At 43.3% G+C, this 21,891-nt stretch overlaps 1 protein-coding gene across 1 annotated transcript in view; it reads left to right on the plus strand.

Moving 5' to 3' along the window:
• The window catches only part of Dock2 (dedicator of cytokinesis 2), a 400,319-nt gene that overhangs the window by 100,894 nt on the left and 277,534 nt on the right, over nt 1-21,891 (plus strand). The window contains exons 23-24 of the mRNA XM_075941339.1: nt 5,575-5,683; nt 16,925-16,995. Of these exons, the coding sequence (XP_075797454.1) occupies nt 5,575-5,683; nt 16,925-16,995 (180 nt within the window). The remainder of the gene's footprint in view (nt 1-5,574; nt 5,684-16,924; nt 16,996-21,891) is intronic.

Raw genomic sequence — 21,891 nt, forward strand, 5'->3', positions numbered from 1 at the left:
CATAGGGTTGCCATGTGATCGAAACCATCAAAACCACAAAATACCTAGGAAATGCTTAGTAAGTAGCAATTTCTTGTAGCCATAGTTATTTTGTAGTAAAGGAGATATTAATGCAACCTGTTTAGTCAAAGAGAACTCTTAGACCATGCTTGAGAGCTTGGAGGGCTCCTCTTAAAGGGAGAAGGATACAACTCAGTTCTGATGTACCAAGACATTATCCGTAGACTCACAATCAAGCGCAAGATTGGTTTCCTCTGTCACCTATCATTTGTTTCTAACTTGCTCTTAATAGTCCAGGACTGTTGCTGGAGAAGAGACTCTTAGGACACAAAAATGCTTTAGTATCTGTCCCGGGGCTTCTATCCTGGTGGAGAAAGCAAGCATATAAGTGATCATGGAAGCTAAGCTCCCTGACAGGACCGTCTTAGGTGCTGTGTCGCTGGGAATGAATGGTGGATTAAATGTACATCAGTCAACATGGGGATTCACTGTAAGGAAGTAGCCTCTCTTGAACAGTCATTGAGTGCCTGGTGTCTATCTTGCGGCACAAAAGTATCCTGCCCTTGTACGCAAGATAACACAATGATGTAGCAACTCTCACTGTTTGGGTGACGTTTCCTGGCTCCATAGAAGATCACGGAATCATTTAAAATAGATTTATTTTCATTTAAAAAGCTTTCAATTAATTTAATCTTTTTCCTGGACTCCTGTGAAATGCGAGGTGTGTGTCTTGCCAAGAAAAATAATTAAAGCAAGAATGTGACAGGGTGAGAGGCAGGAACGGTGCTGGGCAGAGGACTAAACTTTCAGGTTCATTTCCGGTGGGTGTTGTCAAGGAAGGAAGGAGGTGGGACAGAGAGGCACTGGGGGGGGGGGGGGGTAGCATAGGAGGAGTGGACACAAGGCAGAGAGGAGCTGCCAAGGAGAAGCCCAGCCCAGAGCCAGAGTTGTGCGGATACTGAGCGACAGCACTAGTATCTGCTCCTTCTCAGTGTACGGTGGTCAGTGGTTGACATGGGGCTCTTTTCTGTGTTAGGTTTTTTTTCCCTCGTTAGTCTCTGTCAGTGGTTGACATGGGGCTCTTTTCTGTGTTAGGTTTTTTTTTCCCCTTGTTAGTCTCCGGTGCAGTGCCTGCATGTGGTATATGCTGAGTGAGGGGCAGCTTTTATGGAGATGCTGACGTCTTCCCCAAAAGTCTCAGGAAGCTGAATATGATGGATCCAGAAGAGAAACCGGAGGAGTTGTAGTGATAGCTAGTATTGACCAGCTGCCGACCATGTTCTTGGCTGCTGGTGGTTTCACCTGTGGAGGAGCATGGTGGGAGTGTCCTTTACCCTAACACCTGAAATCTCAAATGCTCCAACAATCCAAAACTTTCTCAGTCCCAACCTAACTCCTCAAGTAGAAAATTCCATACCAAGAGGCTTCACTTTCTGTACAGAATCATTTGAAGCGGTGTGCAAAATTACCTTCACCTTTTGTGTTTAACATATAGATGGGTTGTAAACAGCTTTCCCATCTAGAGGTGGATCATTCCTTAGATGCAGAAATGTCAGGAAACATTCTGAATTGGAAGCACCTCTTCCTCACCTCACCTCGGGCCAAGGGCAGACCATTTATATTTGGTTTTTGAACAACCTTAGGGAGCAGTATTTCAGTAGTCAAGAAAACAGAGCCAGAGCCAATGCGACCACCTCATAAGTGATGGAGCTGAGTTTGGGACCCCAGTAGTCTTGTCTAAGAATCTATATTCCCTCAGAGAGTCTGAAAGCTGTCGGGGAGGTGCCTGTTGGAGACAGTTCAGCCAGGGCATCTAAAACTGGTTGAGGTATGGAAAGAAAGGGACCCTCTTCCTTTGTCTTTTCCCAAACTAAGGCTGCTTTGTTGAGATCCCCCTCCCCTGGGCTGCTGTTCAGGACTTGGCATCTGAGGCTTCCCGTGGAAGAGGTGGCACCAGGCACTGTGCACACCATATGGGGCCCTGTTGCATTTAATGAGTGCTCAGCTGTGCAGTGTCTCCCAGCATGCTGCGCTAGTTACACAAGCCCCGGCAGCCGCAGTGCTGGCTGCGGTTGCGCTGGTAACACCTGCACGCCCTGCCTCCCGGGCTGCTCTAGTTTTCCTTGTGGTCAGGGCCTCAGGGCCCTTCAATAATTTGTTCCCTGGCAGACTCAGCTGGTTCCAGAAGCAATTGTCTAATGTTCTAGGCCAGAAAAAAATAAATGTTTTCTTTACAAATCCAAGACATAGAGAAAGGACTAGAAATGAGGTAGAGGCTATGGTTAAGGCCTGTAAGCTAGATGAGGCTTTACCTTTCCTCTTGGACTTCCCAGGGAATGCCCAGACACCTAACTGCCCCCCCCCCATGCAGTTAACTCTTCCATATAGTCTAAAACGCCTGTGTTTTTTTTCTTTGTCCCTAGTTACTTGGAATATTCTATTTACTTACTTATACTCAAATCAGAGCTTGCCAACATGAGCACACCTGTGTTCAGCTAGCAACAGTGATTGCTGAGGTTTGGTTAAGCACTTATTAAGTGACAGCTAAAATATTAAGCACCCAAATCTCATTTTTTTTTCCCCTCTAAATAACTTGTTAGACTGGCTGAGAGGTTAAGAGCCCTGGGTGATTTTGTGGATAACCCAGGTTTAATTCCCAACACCTACGTGATGGCTCACAATAGTCTGTAACTCCAGCTCCAGGAGAGCCGATGCCCTCTTCTGGCCTCCGTGGGCACCAGGTACACAATAGATGCGTGGACATACAGGAAGGCAGAACACTCATATGCATAAAATGAAAACAAGCAAAACTATTTTAGAAAAAAAGAACTTTGCATGAACATTATATCTTTCATTTATTAACAAGGGGAGTAAGAGTCCAGAAAAAGCAGGGTTTTTTGTGGGGGGAGGGATGGGGCGGGAGTACATGAAGGAACATGACCACCATAAAGTCATTTCCAGGAAGTAGATTCCTCATTCCTTCTCAACTGTTGCAAGGTCACCCATCTTAGCTGTTGCCTGAATTGATGCATATCACTCTCTATCCTCCGTGGAAGCCAGGCAGGCGCAGTACCTATTTCTATCCCTGGCTTGAGTGTGGTACATAGACACTTAACTTAGACATATGTAAAAGAAGCAGGCTGGATTCGCACTGAGGCAGGGACCCCAAGTCTATGCTTGGTGGGATTAGCATCACCTGCCTTTCCCTTTTAGAGCATAGGAGAACGATGCTAAGTCCTGGTTCAGTCTCTGTGTACCCCCTGTGATCTACAGCAAATTGTATCTCCTGCAGGTAGAAATTAAATCCAGTGTCCTACAAAGGCAGTGATCAGGGGCAAGTCCTTGGTTTGCTGTGCAAGTGTCTTGTCCTTCCCACCTCAGTGAGAGAATATTTAGAAGACAGTGATTCTGAGTCACCTCCCCACTCTGGTCTCCTGTCTCTTCATTGGTCTGGTTGGGGGCATGGACTAACAGCTTACTAGACTTCCCAACAATTCTTGACTTTGAACCCATGCCCAGGGAGCTACAAGAAAAGGCTATACTCTGTGAAGGTCTGACTAGAGAGAAGTTGAGACAAAAGGAGCTGGGGCCGGTCTATGCAATGAAGGAAGTTTATCCTACAGGCAGTTGTACAGCATACAAAACTCAGATTTAAGGAGATGGAGTGCAACCGGGACCCAGGATGGTCCCCAGGATCTCTTCAGGGGAGATTGTAAGCATTCTGAACCCTCCAGTCCTGCTGTTAGGATGGTTAAACAAAATTAAGAACAAAGTTATTTTTGTTATGTGTATGAGTATTCTGCCTGCATGTATGTTAGTATACCACATGTGTGTACTGTCATAGGGATCAGGAGAAGGCATCGGATCACCTGGAACTGAACTTTCAGATGAATTTGTTTAATTTTTTTTCTTTAATTGTGATTGCTGGGAACTGAACCTAAGTCCTCTGCAAGAGCAGAAAGTGCTCTTAACCACACTGAGTTGTCTCTCCAGCCCCAATAAGACCCACAATAATATTTTCCTTTTAAATAAAAATGCCAAATCCCACAGGTAGGGGGAAGAATTCCGATGTGACTTCTTGGTTATGGAGGGTAGGGGGAAGCTGGGTAGGTCATCCAGCAGAGAAAACTGTGGCTGGACACTATCTTTGTGAGCGGAGCAGGTGGGTTCATGAAGAGGGCCTGTTCAAAACCACTTCCATCACTCATCCAAATATACAGGGCAGGATGTCTTATTCAGAGAGAAGACATCTGTGCAGAAATCCTGGGCAGCCAATCAGTAGGTTTAATGAGTCTGGGAGGGAGTGGACAAACTCAGTGCCACAAACCAGAAAGAGCCACATTGATAGATTGATGCTTTCTATTAGCAGGGGAAAGAGTAAGAGATGGGCCAGTAGGGCAGGAAGTGAGGAAGACAGAGGGATGAAGACAGGAAAAGAGTGATGTCATTAGAATACAAGGGGCAGAGGGGAGGACAGACAAGACCCAGACCCAGAGAGAGAGAGAGAGAGAGAGAGAGAGAGAGAGAGAGAGAGAGAGAGAGAGAGAGAGGCTGAAGATGGCAAGCTGAGGCAGAGAGCCAGAGGAAGGTAGAAAGAAGAAGGTGAGATTAGGTGGAGATCTCACGGAGGAGACAGTAGTGAAGTGGCTGCGATTGGCTGGCCTGTTGGGGAAGGGGAGCAAACAAACCCATTTAAGTGTGTCAGTGCTTTATCTCAGGAAAGCACCTTTACCAGAACAGGCTCAGGCTGGTTCCTGACGTGTGGGCTGTGACAGGAGAGGCACTCTTTATCTGAGCTGAGGACAAGAGTGCTCTTGTGTGCGCTTCACACTGGATGCCACAGATTAGCCTGTGGATATTGCATGCTTGCTGATAAAAAGCTTGTTTGGAGAAGCTATGGGCTGAGCAGGGCTGTGGGAAGAGACTCAGGGCTCTGTGAGGGAATGGCTTCCAGGCAGCAGCCCATGTTTATATTACGAAAGGACCCGAGTCCTTGGAAGGACAAACACCACCATGCCCATAGAAGCTGATCCCCTTGGTTAGGTGAACGAGGCTATGTTTTGTAAATTATATTTTCCTGTTATCTTAACATTAGTTTTTACAATGACAACAAAGGATCTTTATAATCAGAGGAATGCAGTTTTAAAATAGGTAATAAGTGTTCTTCTGAATTGAGGGGACAGGAGAGCATTGGCCATGACCCCAGGAGAGGCTGTGGGAGTTCAAGTGACTAGTAGGTGGTGGCTAAGTAGAAAGGACAGCACACTTGAAAGTATTTTCTGGGGGGTTTCCAAAAGACTGAAAACCCAAGGTCTCAGATCGCCTTCCTTTCTTTGTGGATTTTCAAAGGAAAAAGAAGGTGAAAGACGGGCAGGTTTATAACATTCCATGGGTCCAAAGATGCCTGTTAGCATGGAGCACCTGAGGCTCCTCTCTGTGTCAGCTACAGCATCAGCTCCTCACTCTCCCCACAAGCCCTCATCTCCCACATTGGAAATGAAGGTTGGGGCTGGTGCACACTTTCAGATGTCTGGCCAACTGGCTTGAGAATGACCCAGATGTGTCTTCTTACAGGCTTTATGAAGGCAAAGAACAGATGGAGTTTGAAGAATCTATGAGACGGCTCTTTGAATCTATCAACAACCTGATGAAAAGCCAGTATAAAACCACCATCCTTCTGCAGGTTGGTTCATGCGACAGAAAGATTCCTCCACGTTTGCCCTTGGCTACCCAATGTTGACCGCATGCTCAGAACTGTATGCTTTTGTCTGATGTCAGTTGAAGGGCTGAACCGGCAATGTGCTTTTAGGATTGTGAGGACCAGGGGCTCCGCTGATGGGAGGAAACTGATGTATTGTTTCCCATGGATGTATAAGTATTTCCCTTTGAAATAATTCTGAAGCTTTTGCTATCTAGAGAGAAAGAAGCTAAACCTGGCTTCTTCCAATGGTGAGGCTGGAAGTGTGGCGGTCTTTTTCACTGGGGCACGATAGTCTGCTTTTAGTTCTCATCACCATCAGCTCAGGTATCCTCTTGGGATTAAAGAGTCTCCTCAATGGCTAAGGTAGAGGATGGGTCATCTAACAGAGGTTCCTGGTACTCACCCACCCACTATACAAATCTGTTGACATCTTGAAAGCTCTCTCTGTGTTGGGGGAAAATTAGCAACTTGTGATTGAAGTTTCACAGCCTTAACTCCCAAGGACTGGAGCTGGGGTGGAGGTTGGCCTGATGTTTTCTGAATAGAGAAAACCCAAACACATTTATCTGGATCAATGAGTTAATGCAGATTGCTTCTAAAACAAAACAAACAAAACCTCCATTATCCTTTTAGCTGCTAATTTGAATAGCCATGATGCCTGCCCAGGATCACCTCATCTCTGGCTGGAATTATTAATAAAGGAGCATTCAGGGAGTAAGGAGGTGACGAGACAGAGGTAACATCTGCCTAGGGGCATTGCTGCTGGTGCCTTGAGTACCAAACTTTGCACATAAGACCATTAATAAATTTAGATGCCTAATTATCATCATTGGGTTTTCTTATTTAACTGGTACAGACTGTGGCTAGGATAATGGGGGTAGTGATGGTTAGAAAACTCCCTAGGAGATTTTAGCATGAAGCAAAGTTTGGGAACAACTGATCTATGTGTTTCTTTGAATTTAATGAAAATTGAGAATCTGTAAATAATAGACAGGTCCCTGAGTCATGCATCCTTATATCCTCAGCGCTTCTGAGGGTCCTGATGTGGGTACTGGATAAAAGGTGGTGGGATGAACAAATGCATAGCATCAGTGTGGGAGCTGCAGTCCAGCCAGGTGACAGCCCTCCTTGAATCTTCATTTCCGGCAAGGGGGTTGGCCAGGATTTAGATCTTCTTGCCCAGCTCTTAAAACAAAGCTCCAACAATTGCACTCAACCATGCTTGACACCATTCATTCAGTGCCCACCATAGAGACCATGTCCTTGAGTTAGTTAGGACCTCTGACTTTACAGTTTTCACCCCTCTTTTCTTTTTGCCAGCTTTAAAAATGCCTTCCCAATATTCCCCTTGCTGCTTTAAAAACGTAGTTTCTATATTCTTAAAACTACTATAACAAAACAGACAGCTAAAACAGGGGTAGCCTGAAATGAGGCGTGGGTGGGCTTGGCTCCCACCTGGCCTGTATCATCCAGAGGCTGCACAGTGGTAGGAGCAGCGGGAGGGGTAGGATAACCAGTGAGGGGCAAGGATGACCAGTTCCCACGAGAGAATCTTCAAGCAGAAATGAGCCGAGAGAGAAAGCTCTCCGGAGGACAGTAGAATGGAGCCAAGGCCCAGATAGGTAGAAGTGCCATGAAGACAGAGTAGGAGGCCATCCTAGAGCTATTTTGTCCAGTTTTTACACCCGATTCCTTGTGATGAACTGCAGGTATATTTTGGGGGGGGGGGTGAGAAAAGAAAAGAGTAGGGTAGGGAAAGAAGAAAGAAATGAGATAGTCAGGGAACGGAGAGCGGGGAGTGAGCATTTATCTATCAGGAGCCTGGGTTAAAGGGAATGTTCTTTATGGATTGTATGGACTATTTATTATGTAGATCATGCAACTTCTCAGCCTCTGATTCTTCATATAGAACACTGCACTCTTTGAGGAGGATGCAAGAAACAATCTCTGCAAAAGAACAGATTATAAAATGCCGTACAACCGTGTGAAACTAATGCGTTTGCTATGCTTTGTGCATAAGTCATTTGAGTCCGGTTCTTATTGTCTGCAAACTGTTAGAAAAGCCTTGCTCTTCCTGATTATGCTGGTTTCTTCTCGAGACTTCCACCCCTGCGCCATGCAAATGGGGCTTTATCTCGTTTTTAAAAATTTGCTCCAATGGCCAAATTTAGCTTCAGGGATTTGCATAAAGTCAAAGGTACTTTCCTGCTATTTATATGGCTCCTGAAAAGTTATCAGGAGGGATTTAGAGTCATCTCAAGTATTAAGAGCAGTACCATGGGAAGACAATGTAAGCCTGTTTTACGGAGTGAGGAATGGGCTCAACACAGGCGGGAGGTCAAGATCATGCTGGCAAACCCTACACAAGGAATCTTCTACAGTCTATGGCCTTCACAGTATGAGGGTGCACTGACTTTGATGCTGAGAAGCCTTAGTGGGAAGTCAGTCTTCCACACATGGCCGTGTTCCCTTCAGTGTTAAGCATATCATCTTGTTTTCTAGGCCTCGATTTTTTACTTTTGTAAAATAAGAAGTCAAATCGCACTGCGAGGAATTTTTGTAGGGTTAAAGGAAGTAATCTGTGGAAAACACAAAATGCAGGCTTGTTACACCTTCTAGCAATTAAATTAATTTAGCAAATAATTGTTAGTCATTGTGCTGGCTAGTTTTGGTCACCTTGACATAGAGCTATCTAGGCATAGGGAATCTCAGTTGAGGAATTGCTTCTCTCCTATTGGCCCACAGGCAATTCTGTATGAGAATGCCCCTCATTTCCATTTCTGCTCCAAACTGAACATTTGCCCCTAGGTAGCCTCTTAGGGCAGAATCCCTTGTTCAAGATTGCCTTAGTTATAAGTGAAGAGGGTCTAGTTCAAATCTTGGCTTTGTCCATTGTGAGTGTTGGGGCTTAAGCAAGTTATTTTCTGTTCTGAAGACTCCTCTGGCTTTGTGAGGTATTTTCTGTGGTTTTCTTTATTCTTTGTTGGCATGGCAACAACTCACTCAAAACCATGACGTGAAAGCCAGTTGTTCAGAATAGAAAAAAATAAAAGAAAAAAGAAAAACAAAGCAAATGCCTTCCAGGGCTTGAGTACCTAATATATGGCTGGTGTGGAGCTCGGCTCTTCACGTACGGTGTTATTAATCTAATCAGAAATCTGCAGGGAACCATGGTCCCCAGTGTTCACAGAGGCTTATAAATTAATAAGTTTGCCCCAAATTAGACCTGCCCAAAGTGGTAGGCGGGCGGGTGAGCTAGTATTTAATGCCATCAAGGCCTCCTGTCTCCGAAGTCAATGTTTTCTCTGTACCAAGGGAATGATTTGGGCTAAAGTCTTCTGAGCATTTTTTTCATTAATAGGTCACGTGTTCGGAAGTCTCGGTGTACACAAGCTGTGTCTTAAGGGTTGATGACACTGAGGGCAGATTGCCAGGCTCAACAGTCCACACTCACGATCTACATGTAGCTGCACCGAGCGAAGGGAACATGGTGATAATTGAGCAGGCCATTGTCACCTTTTCCTCTCCATTCATGATACTGTGTAATACCCATTGTGATGGTACCAGCAGAATGAAGTGAATAGCTGGTTTGCAATGCCATGCTCCCTTGCATGTCTTTCTGGCATTCATGCTGACAGCTGTTGGAGTGCCCAGAAAGGTGGGGGCTTTCACCAGCAGCTGGCAACAGTAAATACCTCAAACACCTATTGGTAGAATGAACAGCATGGTAAAAACAGGCTCCTGTCTTCCTTTTGTGTTTGGTCTGTTTCTTTTGTGTTTTATCACTTGTTACATGCCATGTTATTAAGTAGAAACTTTACAGATATTGTTAGTTCCTTTGATCTTTGCAACAACACCTTGTAACGCAAATATTCTATCTCGGCTTTGAAGATGCGGAAAGGGAGACTTGGAGAGGCTGAGTAACTTAACCACAGCCATGAGTGGCTTGTTCTTAGATTTGAATGAAAGCCGCAGCAAAGCTGAGTTTGATTGCTCAGTCACCATCTATGGTAGGGTAGACTAGCTCCATTAAAGATCCAAATCTTTTGACAAAAGCCACACAAGAGTAAGATGGTCAGATGTCCAGTCATGAAGGCAAGCTGCTTTAGAATAGCTTGATTTTCCCTTTTATTTGGTATAAAATTCCTAGATGTCCAAACTAACAGGCCAATAATCACCCATTCCTGAGATGTGGCTCACAGATTACATCCTGAATATTCCCAGAGCAAGGGAGATGAGATTCTGTATTTATAAAAACAAAAACAAACAAACCAAAACAAAAAACCAGGAATTTTTCTTTGGATCTTCAAGGGATTATTTTAAATGTGTCCTGTTTCTTCAACCACATATTTCATGCTTGGGGTAATGTTTGGAAATGACTGATTCTGTGGCAAATTTGTCCCAATCAAAAAGCTGGAGTGAAAGCTGGGCGGTGGTGGCACACGCCTTTAATCCCAGCACTAGAGAGGCAGAGGCAGGCAGATCTCTGTAAGTTCGAGGCCAGCCTGGTCTACAAGAGCTAGTTCCAGGATAGGCTCCAAAGTTATGGAGAAACCCTGTCTTGGAAGAAAAAAAGAACAAAATAAACAAACAAAACAGCTGTGGTTTCCTTTGTTTGTTTTGTAAATGTGATCTTCATGCCAACACTAAATGGTTAAGCAACTGTGTTTTCTTCATTTTGCTGGTCAGGTAATGGGAGCACGGAATACAGCTGTAGACTTCTTTTTGAACTTGAAGGCAGACAGCCTACCTTTTCATGCTGCTACTGTGGCTTTGGTTGCTTCTACTTCTCCTTCCCCCTCCCCACCATGCTCAGGATCAAATCTTGGTCTTGCCCATAGTAGGCAAGGAATCTATCTCTGGGCTACATCATTAGCCTATACCCTGCTACTTTAAGCACGGAGTCCTATTGCTTCCTGCCAGTCTTGGGGTCCAACGTGATATTGAGTTGTAGAAAAGATGGAAAAACTCATGTTTAAGAGTCCTCTGGTCCTTTCAGTGTCTAAACCATGAAATATATTCTGTTTATAAACGGACACTGTTTTTTGGAGGTTATTCGGTGATGACCAGGAGCCTCAGCTCTAATTTTATACAGCCTGGATTCACAGCCAAGGACTGCAGCAACGAGCAAACCTTGAGGCAGCGGTGCATCTGCTTTCCCCCAAGACAGTTCAGTATCTCCAAGGAAGTGGCCTTCATGCAGCCATGCTGTGGTGAATTCCTGTGACACTGTATCTCCTATTTCCATGGACCTCGACTGTCTGTCTTCTGGCTAAACCTTTAAAAGACTTGAAACTTGGCAGAGAGGAACTAGTGTTTGCTTGAAATACCTGTAGTAACAGGATGAGAATGATGTCAAGCTTTGTTTTGTGATTGTGTATTCCTCATATACATGTCTAGAAATAATGCCTTATCTGTTGGTAGCAATGGTAGCCACTTAGGGTGGGGGTAGAATTAATATATACCTGGAAACACTCAACATAGAAGCCCCTCAGAGTTTGGAGATCAATTGTCTGGTACTGTTTCTACTCTTTCCTCCCTGGCCAAGGTTGTTGATCAGTTCTAGGTCATAGCTATCTAGACCAGTGGTTCTGAACCTGTGGGTCTTGACTTCTTTTGGGGTTACATATCAAATATCCCACATATCGGATATTTAACATTATGATTCGTAAGAGTAGCAAAGTTACGGTTATGAAATAGCAACAAAAATAATTTTATAGTTGGGAGTGGCTACAACATGAGAAACAGTATTAGAGGGTCTCAGCATTAGGAAGGTTGAAAACCACTGATCTAGAAAGTACTGAATTCTAGCATCTTCCTGTGTCTGAGACAGACAAGCATTGTGTCAGGGCTGGGTACAGGTCTCTTCTCAAGGGTTGTATCTTGCCTTTGACAGAGGAAGGAAGAAAATTCAATTGTTTCTATGAGATTACTTATTGATCTGGTTAAAGTATTCCTGATGTTCATTCTTTTGACTATATGTGTGTGTGTGTGTGTGTGTGTGTATGTATGTATGTATGTATGTGTATGTGTGTGTGATAAGGAGGGTCCTTGACTTCATGAATGTCAGCAAAACTGTACTTCTGTTCAAAATAGAAAATGGACAAAATATGTAGTAGTTTTAATCCATTTCTTTCCCAAATCACCCTTCTACACCCTACAGAAATGCCCTAGTTTGCCAAGACAGAGGCCTTTCATTCAGCTTGAAGGGCAATAGGAAAGCCTGCTGGTTAAGTGTCAGCTGGGCTGTCTGGGACACATCCTGGCTTGTCACTATGACTTCTGTCATTTTTTTTAACAGCTATGTACCACAAGTACCACAATTTCCTCACTGGTAAACTGGGATGACAGTATTCTTCTGATCAGAATAGTTATTAAAATTAAACAAGATATTTTGTGTAAGGTATGTGGTACATAGGAACTTTCCAGTAATGGTTCCTACTTGGAAACCCTATGAATAATAGTTCTATTACATGAGTACATCGGTACCATACTATGTGTGCGTGTATATTTAAAATAATGTGGCAATATAGGAACATATACTACAGAATGGAAGTAAAAACTATTCAATAACATTTGATGTGTAACAGTAGATGTAAGGGCAGCAGCAGTAAGTTACAGTTAAGCTGTGCCATACCTGGGTGGCTAGCCTATCCACAAAGCCAGTCTGTGTCCAGTTTCCAGGCCTCAGACACGCAACAGGTAGAGGTCTCCAATAAATGATGTGACTGGCCTGTTTCTTTCTAGGAGTTGGTGGTGGTAGTAGTCAGCTACTGTAGTCAGCTCAGATATTTCAAAGGAAGACTATAGACAGGGCTCTTGTGATTAGTGCTAGGTCAGACAGTAGCTGTCTTAGTTAGGGTTTCTATTACTGTGAAGGGACACCATGAACACGGTAACTCTTATAAAGTAAAACATTTAATTGAGTTGGTGGCTTACATTTTCAAAAGTTTAGTTCATTATCATCATGGCAGGGAGCATGGCAGCGTGCAGGCAAACATGGCGATGACTTCATCTTGATCAGAAGGCAATAGGAGTTAACTGGGACCCTGGGTGGTATCTTGAGCTTAGATGAAACCTCAAAGCCCGCCTCCACAGTGACACAGTTCCTCTGATAAGACCACACCTACTCCAACAAGGCCACACCTCCCATTAGTGCCACTCCCTTTGGGACCATTTTCTTTTAAACCATCACAGTAGCTTTGGCCAATTTCTCAAGTATGCTCTTCTCACCAGACAAGAGAACTGCATGCTTTCCTTTTCTCAGTGGGGCTGTCTGGACCAGATGAGCTTTCCTACCTTCCCACTGTGTTAACAAGCATCCTCTGAATCAGAGGCGGCAGCTACATGATTTATTTGAATTTCTTACTAGCCCAGGGTTGGGAGATCAGGAGGTGGGCTCCTTTGGATAAGCCTTGCTATTCCTGAGAGAGCTCCTGTGTAGAGATGTTTGGGTTTATGTCAACTCCCAGAGATGCAGACCCTGTTGAATGACTTCACAGATCTGAAGGGAAGCCTAGCTCCCCAAAGCCAGAGCCCTACCATAGACACTCTCTTCCTGGCTTTCCTCAGCTTGCCGAGAGTTTTGTGTCTTAACAATGATAAGGCACATTGTATTGCATCTAGGCACTGGAGAATGAGGGCAGTATATGGGAGATTTGGTTGACCTTAGCAGGGCGGGTGTGCTGAGCATCATAACGATGTGCTTTAAATGACATCATCCTCCTTTACCCCACCTGATGATGTCGACACTTGGGCATGTCAAATGGACCCAATCTAATACAGGGGCCAGATGGGGAGATGGGATCTATAGCTAGGTCTCTGTGGGTTCTGTGTTCTTTGATAATAATAGTGAAAAAAAGGAGCTGTTTTCTTGATGTGTTTAGACAACTATTTCCTGGGTTATAGCCACAGTTTGAGGGTCTCTTTATACTTTGAGAGAATGTGACCTACAGACAAGTCCCATTTGCTATCACAGCATCATAACAACTGAGTAAAAGCAGCTCATCACTTCTAGCCCACTGTGTGATCCCCATCACACCTTCCTCTTGCACGCTGGGTCCTGAGGACATTGAATTTTCCTACATCTGCCTGGTGCTTCCTGATCAAGATGGTCCTTGACCAACTAGGTTGTAATGTCCTGTGTACCTGTGACTGCCTAGACGTATGTCATGATTCAGAGCACATTAAAGCCCTAGAAAGCTCTGTAGTTGTTGAAAACAACAGCAAAAATCTCTCCAGTTTATAATTGTCTTCACCACTATTACTTGAAATGGCTTGATTACAAACTTCCCATTTCTCTCGAACATGTAACACCATCTTGTTGGGTATGAGTGCCCATGAAGGCATAGATTAAAACATTGGCTGCTTCTTCTTATGATCTAGAGTTGAAAGAGTGATTTCTAGACTACAGATTTAATAAATTTAAAGAACAGCATCTAACACATGCATGACAGCAAGCAAATTTAGAATATCTCTGTGCAATAAAAGATATGATAAACAAAGCTAAAATATACTCATCAGACTCCAGGGAAAGCTGGAGAAAACTCCGGCAAAATGTATTACTGTAAAAAAGGTTAATGTTGATGCATAGAGAATTCTGTAATCAAGTAAGAAAAAGGATCACCTGAACGAATAGGAGAAAAGATATGAGCAAGAAGGTTAGTTAATACAGATATTTATTAAATATAGAAAAGATGGCTGATAATGCTGGTAACCAAAGACTTTTAAAATTACAGTGTCGAGTTGTTCATCACATTGCGAAGATTGCATATTCAGTGTTAGCAAGGACTTGGGGAAATAGAGAAGCAGTAAAGAGAAATTGCTTACTGCCTCTTTCAAGATCATTTGGCAAGTTCTAAAATTTATATGCATATGAAGTTTGATGCAATAATTTGTCTTCAAGCAATCTGTTCTATAGGAATTTTTATAGGGTTGTATACAGTTTTTCAAATATTAACTGTCTCCTTAGTGTGGTTTTTATAATTAGGAAAATGGAAATAACCTAGTCCATGGACATGGTAAGGTGAAGGAAGCATGTGTACCCATTGGGCTTTGTGAATGGGGGTCAGAAATTAAGAGAATGTGCTCCAAGAGACAGCATGCTAAGGATCTAGTAGAAAGAATATATATATTCACACACATGCATACATACACACATGTATGTATATGTGTTCATATGTGTTCAAGAAGAGCAGAAGGAAACTCACTGTGATGTTAACTGTTTTCTTCTGGGGCACAGAGACTGGAGCTAAGATGAAGATGGGGATTTGAGAGGCAATTTTCACCCTTATTTTGTGTGATTTTCTTTTACAACTAAAATGTAGTGCCGTCTTTTAGAAATTATAATCAGGGAGAAAAGGAAGCAGGGCTGGAGTGGGGCTGTTGTGTGAGTAAGGCGGCTATGGCATTCAGAGGTCACAGGAGTCCCTCTCGGAGTAGCTGCCTGAATCCAAACCCTGACTCCATAGTAACCTGCAGCAAGTTGCTGAATCTTGTTGCAATCAGGTTTCCTTGTCTTTGAAAACCCCATAGCCCCTGTAGGGCTGTGATTAAGATGATAATATATTTGCAGTGTTCAGCACAGTATTTGCCCCAATATAAATTTTTTATTTAAGAAGCTCATTTGCATATATCTAGGGGTAAGTTTTTTAAATCGTATTTTTATTTGTGAGTGCTTGTGTGCACGTGTGTGCACATACCTTAGTTCAAGTGTGGATGTCGGTTCTTGCCTTACACTGTGTAGACCCAGGGAGTGGAACGCAGGCCATCAGGCATGGCGGTGTACCTACTCAACCATTCTTCCCATCCCAAGAGATTCTTGAAGAAAGTAATTGTTGCTATGTTTATTCTAGAGTGATTGCAGAAGGATGACATATTTTGGTATCATAAAGAGCACAGAGGAAATAAAAGCACACCCTTCCACTAGCCCCTTAGTCATTACGCTCCTTCTATATGACCTATGGCTTCTGCTGAAATTGTAGGTTGCCCACTGCTAAGCAAACTGTATTCCTTCCAGGGGATGGGAAGTGGTTCATACCACTGGATAAAGAGAAGAAAAGAAAATCCATCTTCCTGTCCAGTTTTCTTAGCCCAGTCACTGGATCAAAACATACTATTATTGACACCTGCACTGGTTTCTGTCCACTATAGTGACTACAGAGAGAAAATACACATAACTCCATTCAAATCACCCTAGCCGCCAGCAAATCAGCTCAAGCACAGCACCTTGTAAGAGAGGTGTCCATTATTAAGCACCCCAAATATGCTTTATGCCCAGCTTTGATGCCTCACATAATACAGAAATCGACACAGTAAAGATGTCTTTGTCCAAAGTTACATGGCTAAGAAGGTATGGAACCAGAATCCCATCAGAGAGTCAAGTTGCTTCCAACATTTTACTCATGTTTCTGCGTTTTTATATTGTGATTTCCCTGTGCATGTGTGTGTGTGTTTACGTGTGTGAGCATGTGCAAGAGCACTTGTGGAGGTCATGTGTTGACATCAGTGGCTTCCTCTTTTGCCCTTCACCTTATTTTTGTGACAGGGTTAATTCTAGTTAGCTTTAACTGTGGGCCTGACACACTGAGAGTCAGTGGGGAAGGGAAGTCTTGATTGAGGAATTGCCCAGATCAGTGGTCTGTGGATGGGCTTGATTGTTAACTTATATAACAGTAGGGCCCAGTCCACTGTTGGCAGTACCATTCCCTGGGCGGGTGGTCCTGGACTATGTAAGAGAGCCAGCTAGCCATGAGTCTGCGAGTGAACCAACAAGCCTCGTCTATCTGTGGCTTCTGCTTCAATGGTGTACCACAACTGGCATGGTGAAATAAACCCCGTAAGTCATTACTGGCCAGTGTTTTATCACTAGAACAGAGGATCTCCATGAAAGTCAGAGTTCACTGGTAGATTAGACATTGGGGTTCTGGCATCTCCTGGTTTCCAGGTTCTCAGAGAACTAAGCCTTTTGCATGGATGTTGGGGACCTGAACTTGGCTCCTTATATTTGTGTAGGAACTTGTTTACTAGATAGGCCATCCTCCTCGCCTGTGAGTTCTCTTGTGTGCACAAAGGAATGCATGGCCCCTGGAGCCTTGAGTGATTATCGAAGAGTCTGGGATGCAGGTCATTCTCTGATCTGCCTCGTGTCACAAAGTGTCTCGCTCAGCAGCACAGAGGTGTGGGATGTGGACATCACTCGTGTTTATTTCATGTTCCACCCAGGTGGCAGCTCTGAAATACATCCCGTCTGTCCTTCACGATGTGGAAACAGTCTTTGATGCCAAGTTGCTCAGGTGAGAGTTTGTGATGTTCTCTCCCCAGCTCTGCAGTCACACCAGGGATTGAAAAGAAAAACAGGGCCCTCTATGCAAACTCTCAGCTTCAGATCTAGGCGGGAACACTGCGGGAGCCTTGCTCAGGGGCCTTAGGGTGAGAGGTTTCGGTTTCATTACGCCAGGCTTCGATGATAACCAGTATGTAATGAAAGCATCCTCCTTCTCTGAAGATAAAGAATACGAATTGACCGTGCAGGTTTGTTTGAGGCAGCACACTCCACAGCACACCGGCCTACGGGTTGTTTGCTTTAGGTCCCGACATTTGCCTGGTAAATCCCATAAGTGCAAAAGGGAAAGAGATTGTGGAGACTGGTGGTTTCATTCTGTTCTCTCCTTTTTAGCTCCATCCATGTCATAGAACAAATGATTTTTAATGAGATTATGCTGTGGGAATGGGGCATCTGAGACTGACCTGTAGCTGTTACTTTCCCTTAAATCCACCGAAATTCTCAAATAGGATAACAGATGATACAACACAAACAAAACACCTTCTACATGGGAGCAAGTTCAGATATAGAAACATTCTTGCATGTCCTTCCTGCAGTTTACTGCTGTTATTGCAGCAAATGTTGGAGCCTGAGAAATTAGCATAGGTGCTGTTCTTTGAACTGCATTCAGGCCCCAGCTAGGACAGGTCCAGTAGCTTTTTGTTGTTGTTTGTTTGCTGTTTTTCTTATCAGTTTCTTTCTTTTCCCTTTCTGTACAGTGCAGCTCCTCATTCTTAGGCTTTAAGTGCTAATCTACCCGAAAAAACTGCCTCTGCCTATTAGAAATAAATGAAACTACTCCCACTCCCTGCTTTCTTCTTCTACCCCTTGCCACGATTGTCTGAAACTCTCTGCATGCATCACACCTATTGCGTTTGTATTGATTCATTTGTTTGATATCATAGACTGACCTTCATTAGACTGTGTCATGGCAACCGTCACCAAGTCTGTTCATTATATTCCACTTCTCTGCATACTCCCACTGCGCACTATGTAAATTTTTACTGATGTTAGGGGTACCGTGAGCAGATAAGAGCTATAGTTGGGGGAGGTGATGTTAAATTTCTGGTGGGAAAAAGATATCTCCTTTCTGGTGTCCTGTGCTGGTTCCAACACCTCAATCTTTTCATAGCCTTCTGAAAAATACTAAGGACCCCCTTTGGATTTTGAGATTTACCATAAAGGGTTGCTAGGTATCAGACATTTTTAAATAAGGTGGTTTAGCAATGCAGCCAGTTGGTTGAAGTACTTCTCGTAAAAATGATACAATTTAAAAAAAAAAAGGGCATCTGTGACCCCTAGAGCCTTGGCACAGACTGCCCCTAGAGAGGTGAGTGTCTGAGTTCCCAGTTGGAGGACCCTGCTCTCTAGGCCCTAGCCCCGGGAGGCACATCCCATGCCCAACCCCCACCCACCAAACACCAGAGATTCTGGAGCAGCCTCCCCTCGTGTGTAACCATTCTCCCACTGCATGGGTGACCAATGGAGTCTTGGCCCAGAATGCCCCCTCTGCCTACAACTGAAAGAGCCCCAGAACCATATCAGCACCAACTAGAGTAAGAGACCTGCCTGCACCTGGAAGAAGAATGACCACCTAAACCACAGGTCCCAACTCATCCAAATGGAGGAAGAGGAACCCCCAAAAGCCCAGGCCCCACCCGGACCCACTGGAGGAAAAGCTAGGCAGACAACAGTGTAAGAACACACTCAAGTGTAAGAACACACTCAACAACATAAAGAGCAATATGGCACCACCAAAATCTAGTGGTCCTACAACAGGAAGACCTGAACGTCCTAACCCAGGAGAAGCAGAAGAAATAGACCTTAAATATAACTTTATGAAGATGATAGAAACCCTTAAAGAGGAAAAGAAAAATTTCCTAAAAGAAATGGAGGAAAAGACAAAAACTTGAGTGAAATCAATCTTTTAAAGAAAGCCAAGATTAGACACACCTATCCACAAATCCAGCCTTATAGAAAGTACTAGAACAAACCAACTCCAACCCAAGGAAGTTAGCTGCACACACAAAAACACAGATAACAGATAATTTCACACCTCACACCAACAAACCACAAAAAAAAAGGGAATCACACAAACACTACCACTGAAAAATAACAGGAATAAAGAATCACAGGTCATTAATATCTCTTAAAGGCAATGGACTCCATTCACCTATAAAAAGACGCAGATAACAGATACAGAAACAGGACCCATCCATCTGCTGCATACAAAAAACACACCTCAACCTCAGAAACAGACATTATCTCAGAGTAAAAGGTTGGGAAAAGATTTTCTAATCAAATGAACCTGAGAAACAAGGTATCTAACAAAATAGACTTCAAATTAAAATCAATCAAAAGAGATAGAGAAGGACACTTCATACTCATCACAGGAAAAATCCATCGAGATGAAGTCTCCATTCTGAACCTTTATGCTCCAAATAGAAGGATACTCACATCTGTAAAAGTAACATTACTAAAGCTTAAATTCACATCAAACCCCACACACTAATAGTAGGAAATGTCAATACCCCAGTCTCACCAATGGACAGGTCTGCCAGACAGAATCTTAACAGAAATAAGAGAACTAACAGATGCCATGACTCAAATGGACTTCATAGACATCTATAGAACAGTTCACCCAAACACAACATAATATACCTTCTTCTCAACATCTCATGGAACCTTTCCTAAAATTGATCACACACACAGTCACAAAGCAAAACTCAACAGATAACCAAAAAATTGGGGAAAAAAAAACCCTGTATCTTATTGGATCACCATGGCTTAAGGCTAGAATTTGACAACAACACTAATTGCAGAAAGCCTACAAACTCATGAAAATTGAACAATGCTCAACCAACTCACCCGTGCGTCAAAAAAAAAAAAAAAAAGAAATTAAAAACTTCCTAGAATTCAACAAAAATGAATGCACAACATACCCAAACCTACGGGACACTATGAAACAGTGCTAAGAGAAAAGTTTATAGCACTAAGTGCCTACATAAAGTGGAGGAATCTCACACTAGTGACTTTACAGCACACCTGCAAACTCTAGAGCAAAAAGAAACAGACGCACCCAGAAGGAGTAGATGACAGAAAATAATCAAATTGAGGGCTGAAATGAATAAGATAGAAACAAAGAGAACAATACAAAAAAAATCAATGGAACAAAGAGCTGGTTCTTCAAGAAAAAAAAACAAAAGCAAAAACAAGATAGACAAAGCCTTATCCAAACTAACCAGAAGGAAGAGAATATCCAAATTCACACAATTAGAAATGAAAAGAGGGAGATAACAGACCCTGGGGAAATAAAAATCATTAGGTCATGCTTTCAAAACCTATACTCCACTATGTTCGGAGAGTCCGGTTTTATCCCAGGCTTTTCCAGACCCAGGCCAGCTGGCCTTGGTGAGTTCCCAGTAGAACATCCCCATTGTCTCAGTGTGTGGGTGCACCCCTTGCGGTCCTGAGTTCCTTGCTTGTGCTCTCTCTCTTTCTGCTCCTGATTTGAACCTTGAGATTTATGTCCGGTGCTCCAATGTGGGTCTCTGTCTCTGTCTCCTTTCATCGCCTGCTGAAGGTTAATATTCAGGAGAATGCCTATATGTTTTTAGCGGACAATGAGGACTATTGAGAACTCAAGAACAATGGCAATGGGTTTCTGATCCTACTGCACGCACTGGCTTTGTGGGAGCCTAGGCAGTTTAGATGCTCAACTTACTAGACCTGGATGGAGGTGGGGGTTCCTTGGACTTCCCACAGGACAGGGAACCCTGATTGCTTTTCGGGCTGAGGGGGGGGGAACTTAATTGGGGGAGGGGGAGGGAAATGGGAGGCGGTGGCGGGGAAGAGACAGAAATCTTTAATAAATAAATAAATTAAAAAAACCTATACTCCACAAAATTAAAAAAAATCTAAAAGAAATGGACAATTTTTTAGATATGTACCACATACCAATACTAAATCAAGATCCAATAGACAATTTAGATAGACCTATAACTCCTAAGGATATAGAAGCAGTCATCAAAAGTCTCCCAACAAAAAAAGTCCAGGGCCAGATGGTTTCAGTGCTGAAGTCTACCAGAACTTCAAAGAAGAGCTAGTACCTATACTTCTGAAATTGTTTTACACAATAGAAACAGAAGAAATGTTACCAAACTTTTTGTTTTACCAGACTACAGTTACCCTGATACCCAAATCACACAAAGACTCAACTAAGAAAGAAAATTACAGACCAATCTCCCTCATGAACATTGATGCAAAAATGCTAAATAAAATACTGGCAAACCGAATCCAAGAACACATCAAAACAACCATCCGCCATAATCAAGTCAGCTTTATTCTAGAGATCAGGAATGGTTCAACATATGAAAATCTGTTAATGTAATCCACCATATAAATAAACTGAAAGAAAAAAAAACATATGATCATCTCACTAGATGCTAATAAAGTCTTTGACAAAATCCAACACCCCTTCAAGATGTCTTGGAGAGTGAGTGAGGTAACCCAGACACAGAAAGACAAAAGTAGTATGTACTCATAAGTGGATATTAGACATGAAGTAAAGGATAATGAGACTATAAAATCCACAACCCCAGAGAAGCTAGGTAACAAGGAGAACCCTAAGAGAGACATGCATGGATCCCCCTGGGATGAAGAATTAGACAAGAACGCCTGAGAAAACTGGGAAGGGGTGAAGGGAGAGCTTAAGGGGGTAGGAGAACATGAGGGAACAGGATGGTTGCAATGGGGGAAGGACAGAGAGGGAGAGCAAGGAAAGAGATATCTTAATTCAGGGAGCCACTACAGGGCTAGCGAGAAACATGGCACCAGGGAATTTCTCAGAAATTCATAAAAATGACCC

The sequence above is a fragment of the Microtus pennsylvanicus genome, chromosome 11, assembly GCF_037038515.1.
Source record: "Microtus pennsylvanicus isolate mMicPen1 chromosome 11, mMicPen1.hap1, whole genome shotgun sequence".
Taxonomy (NCBI): domain Eukaryota; kingdom Metazoa; phylum Chordata; class Mammalia; order Rodentia; family Cricetidae; genus Microtus; species Microtus pennsylvanicus.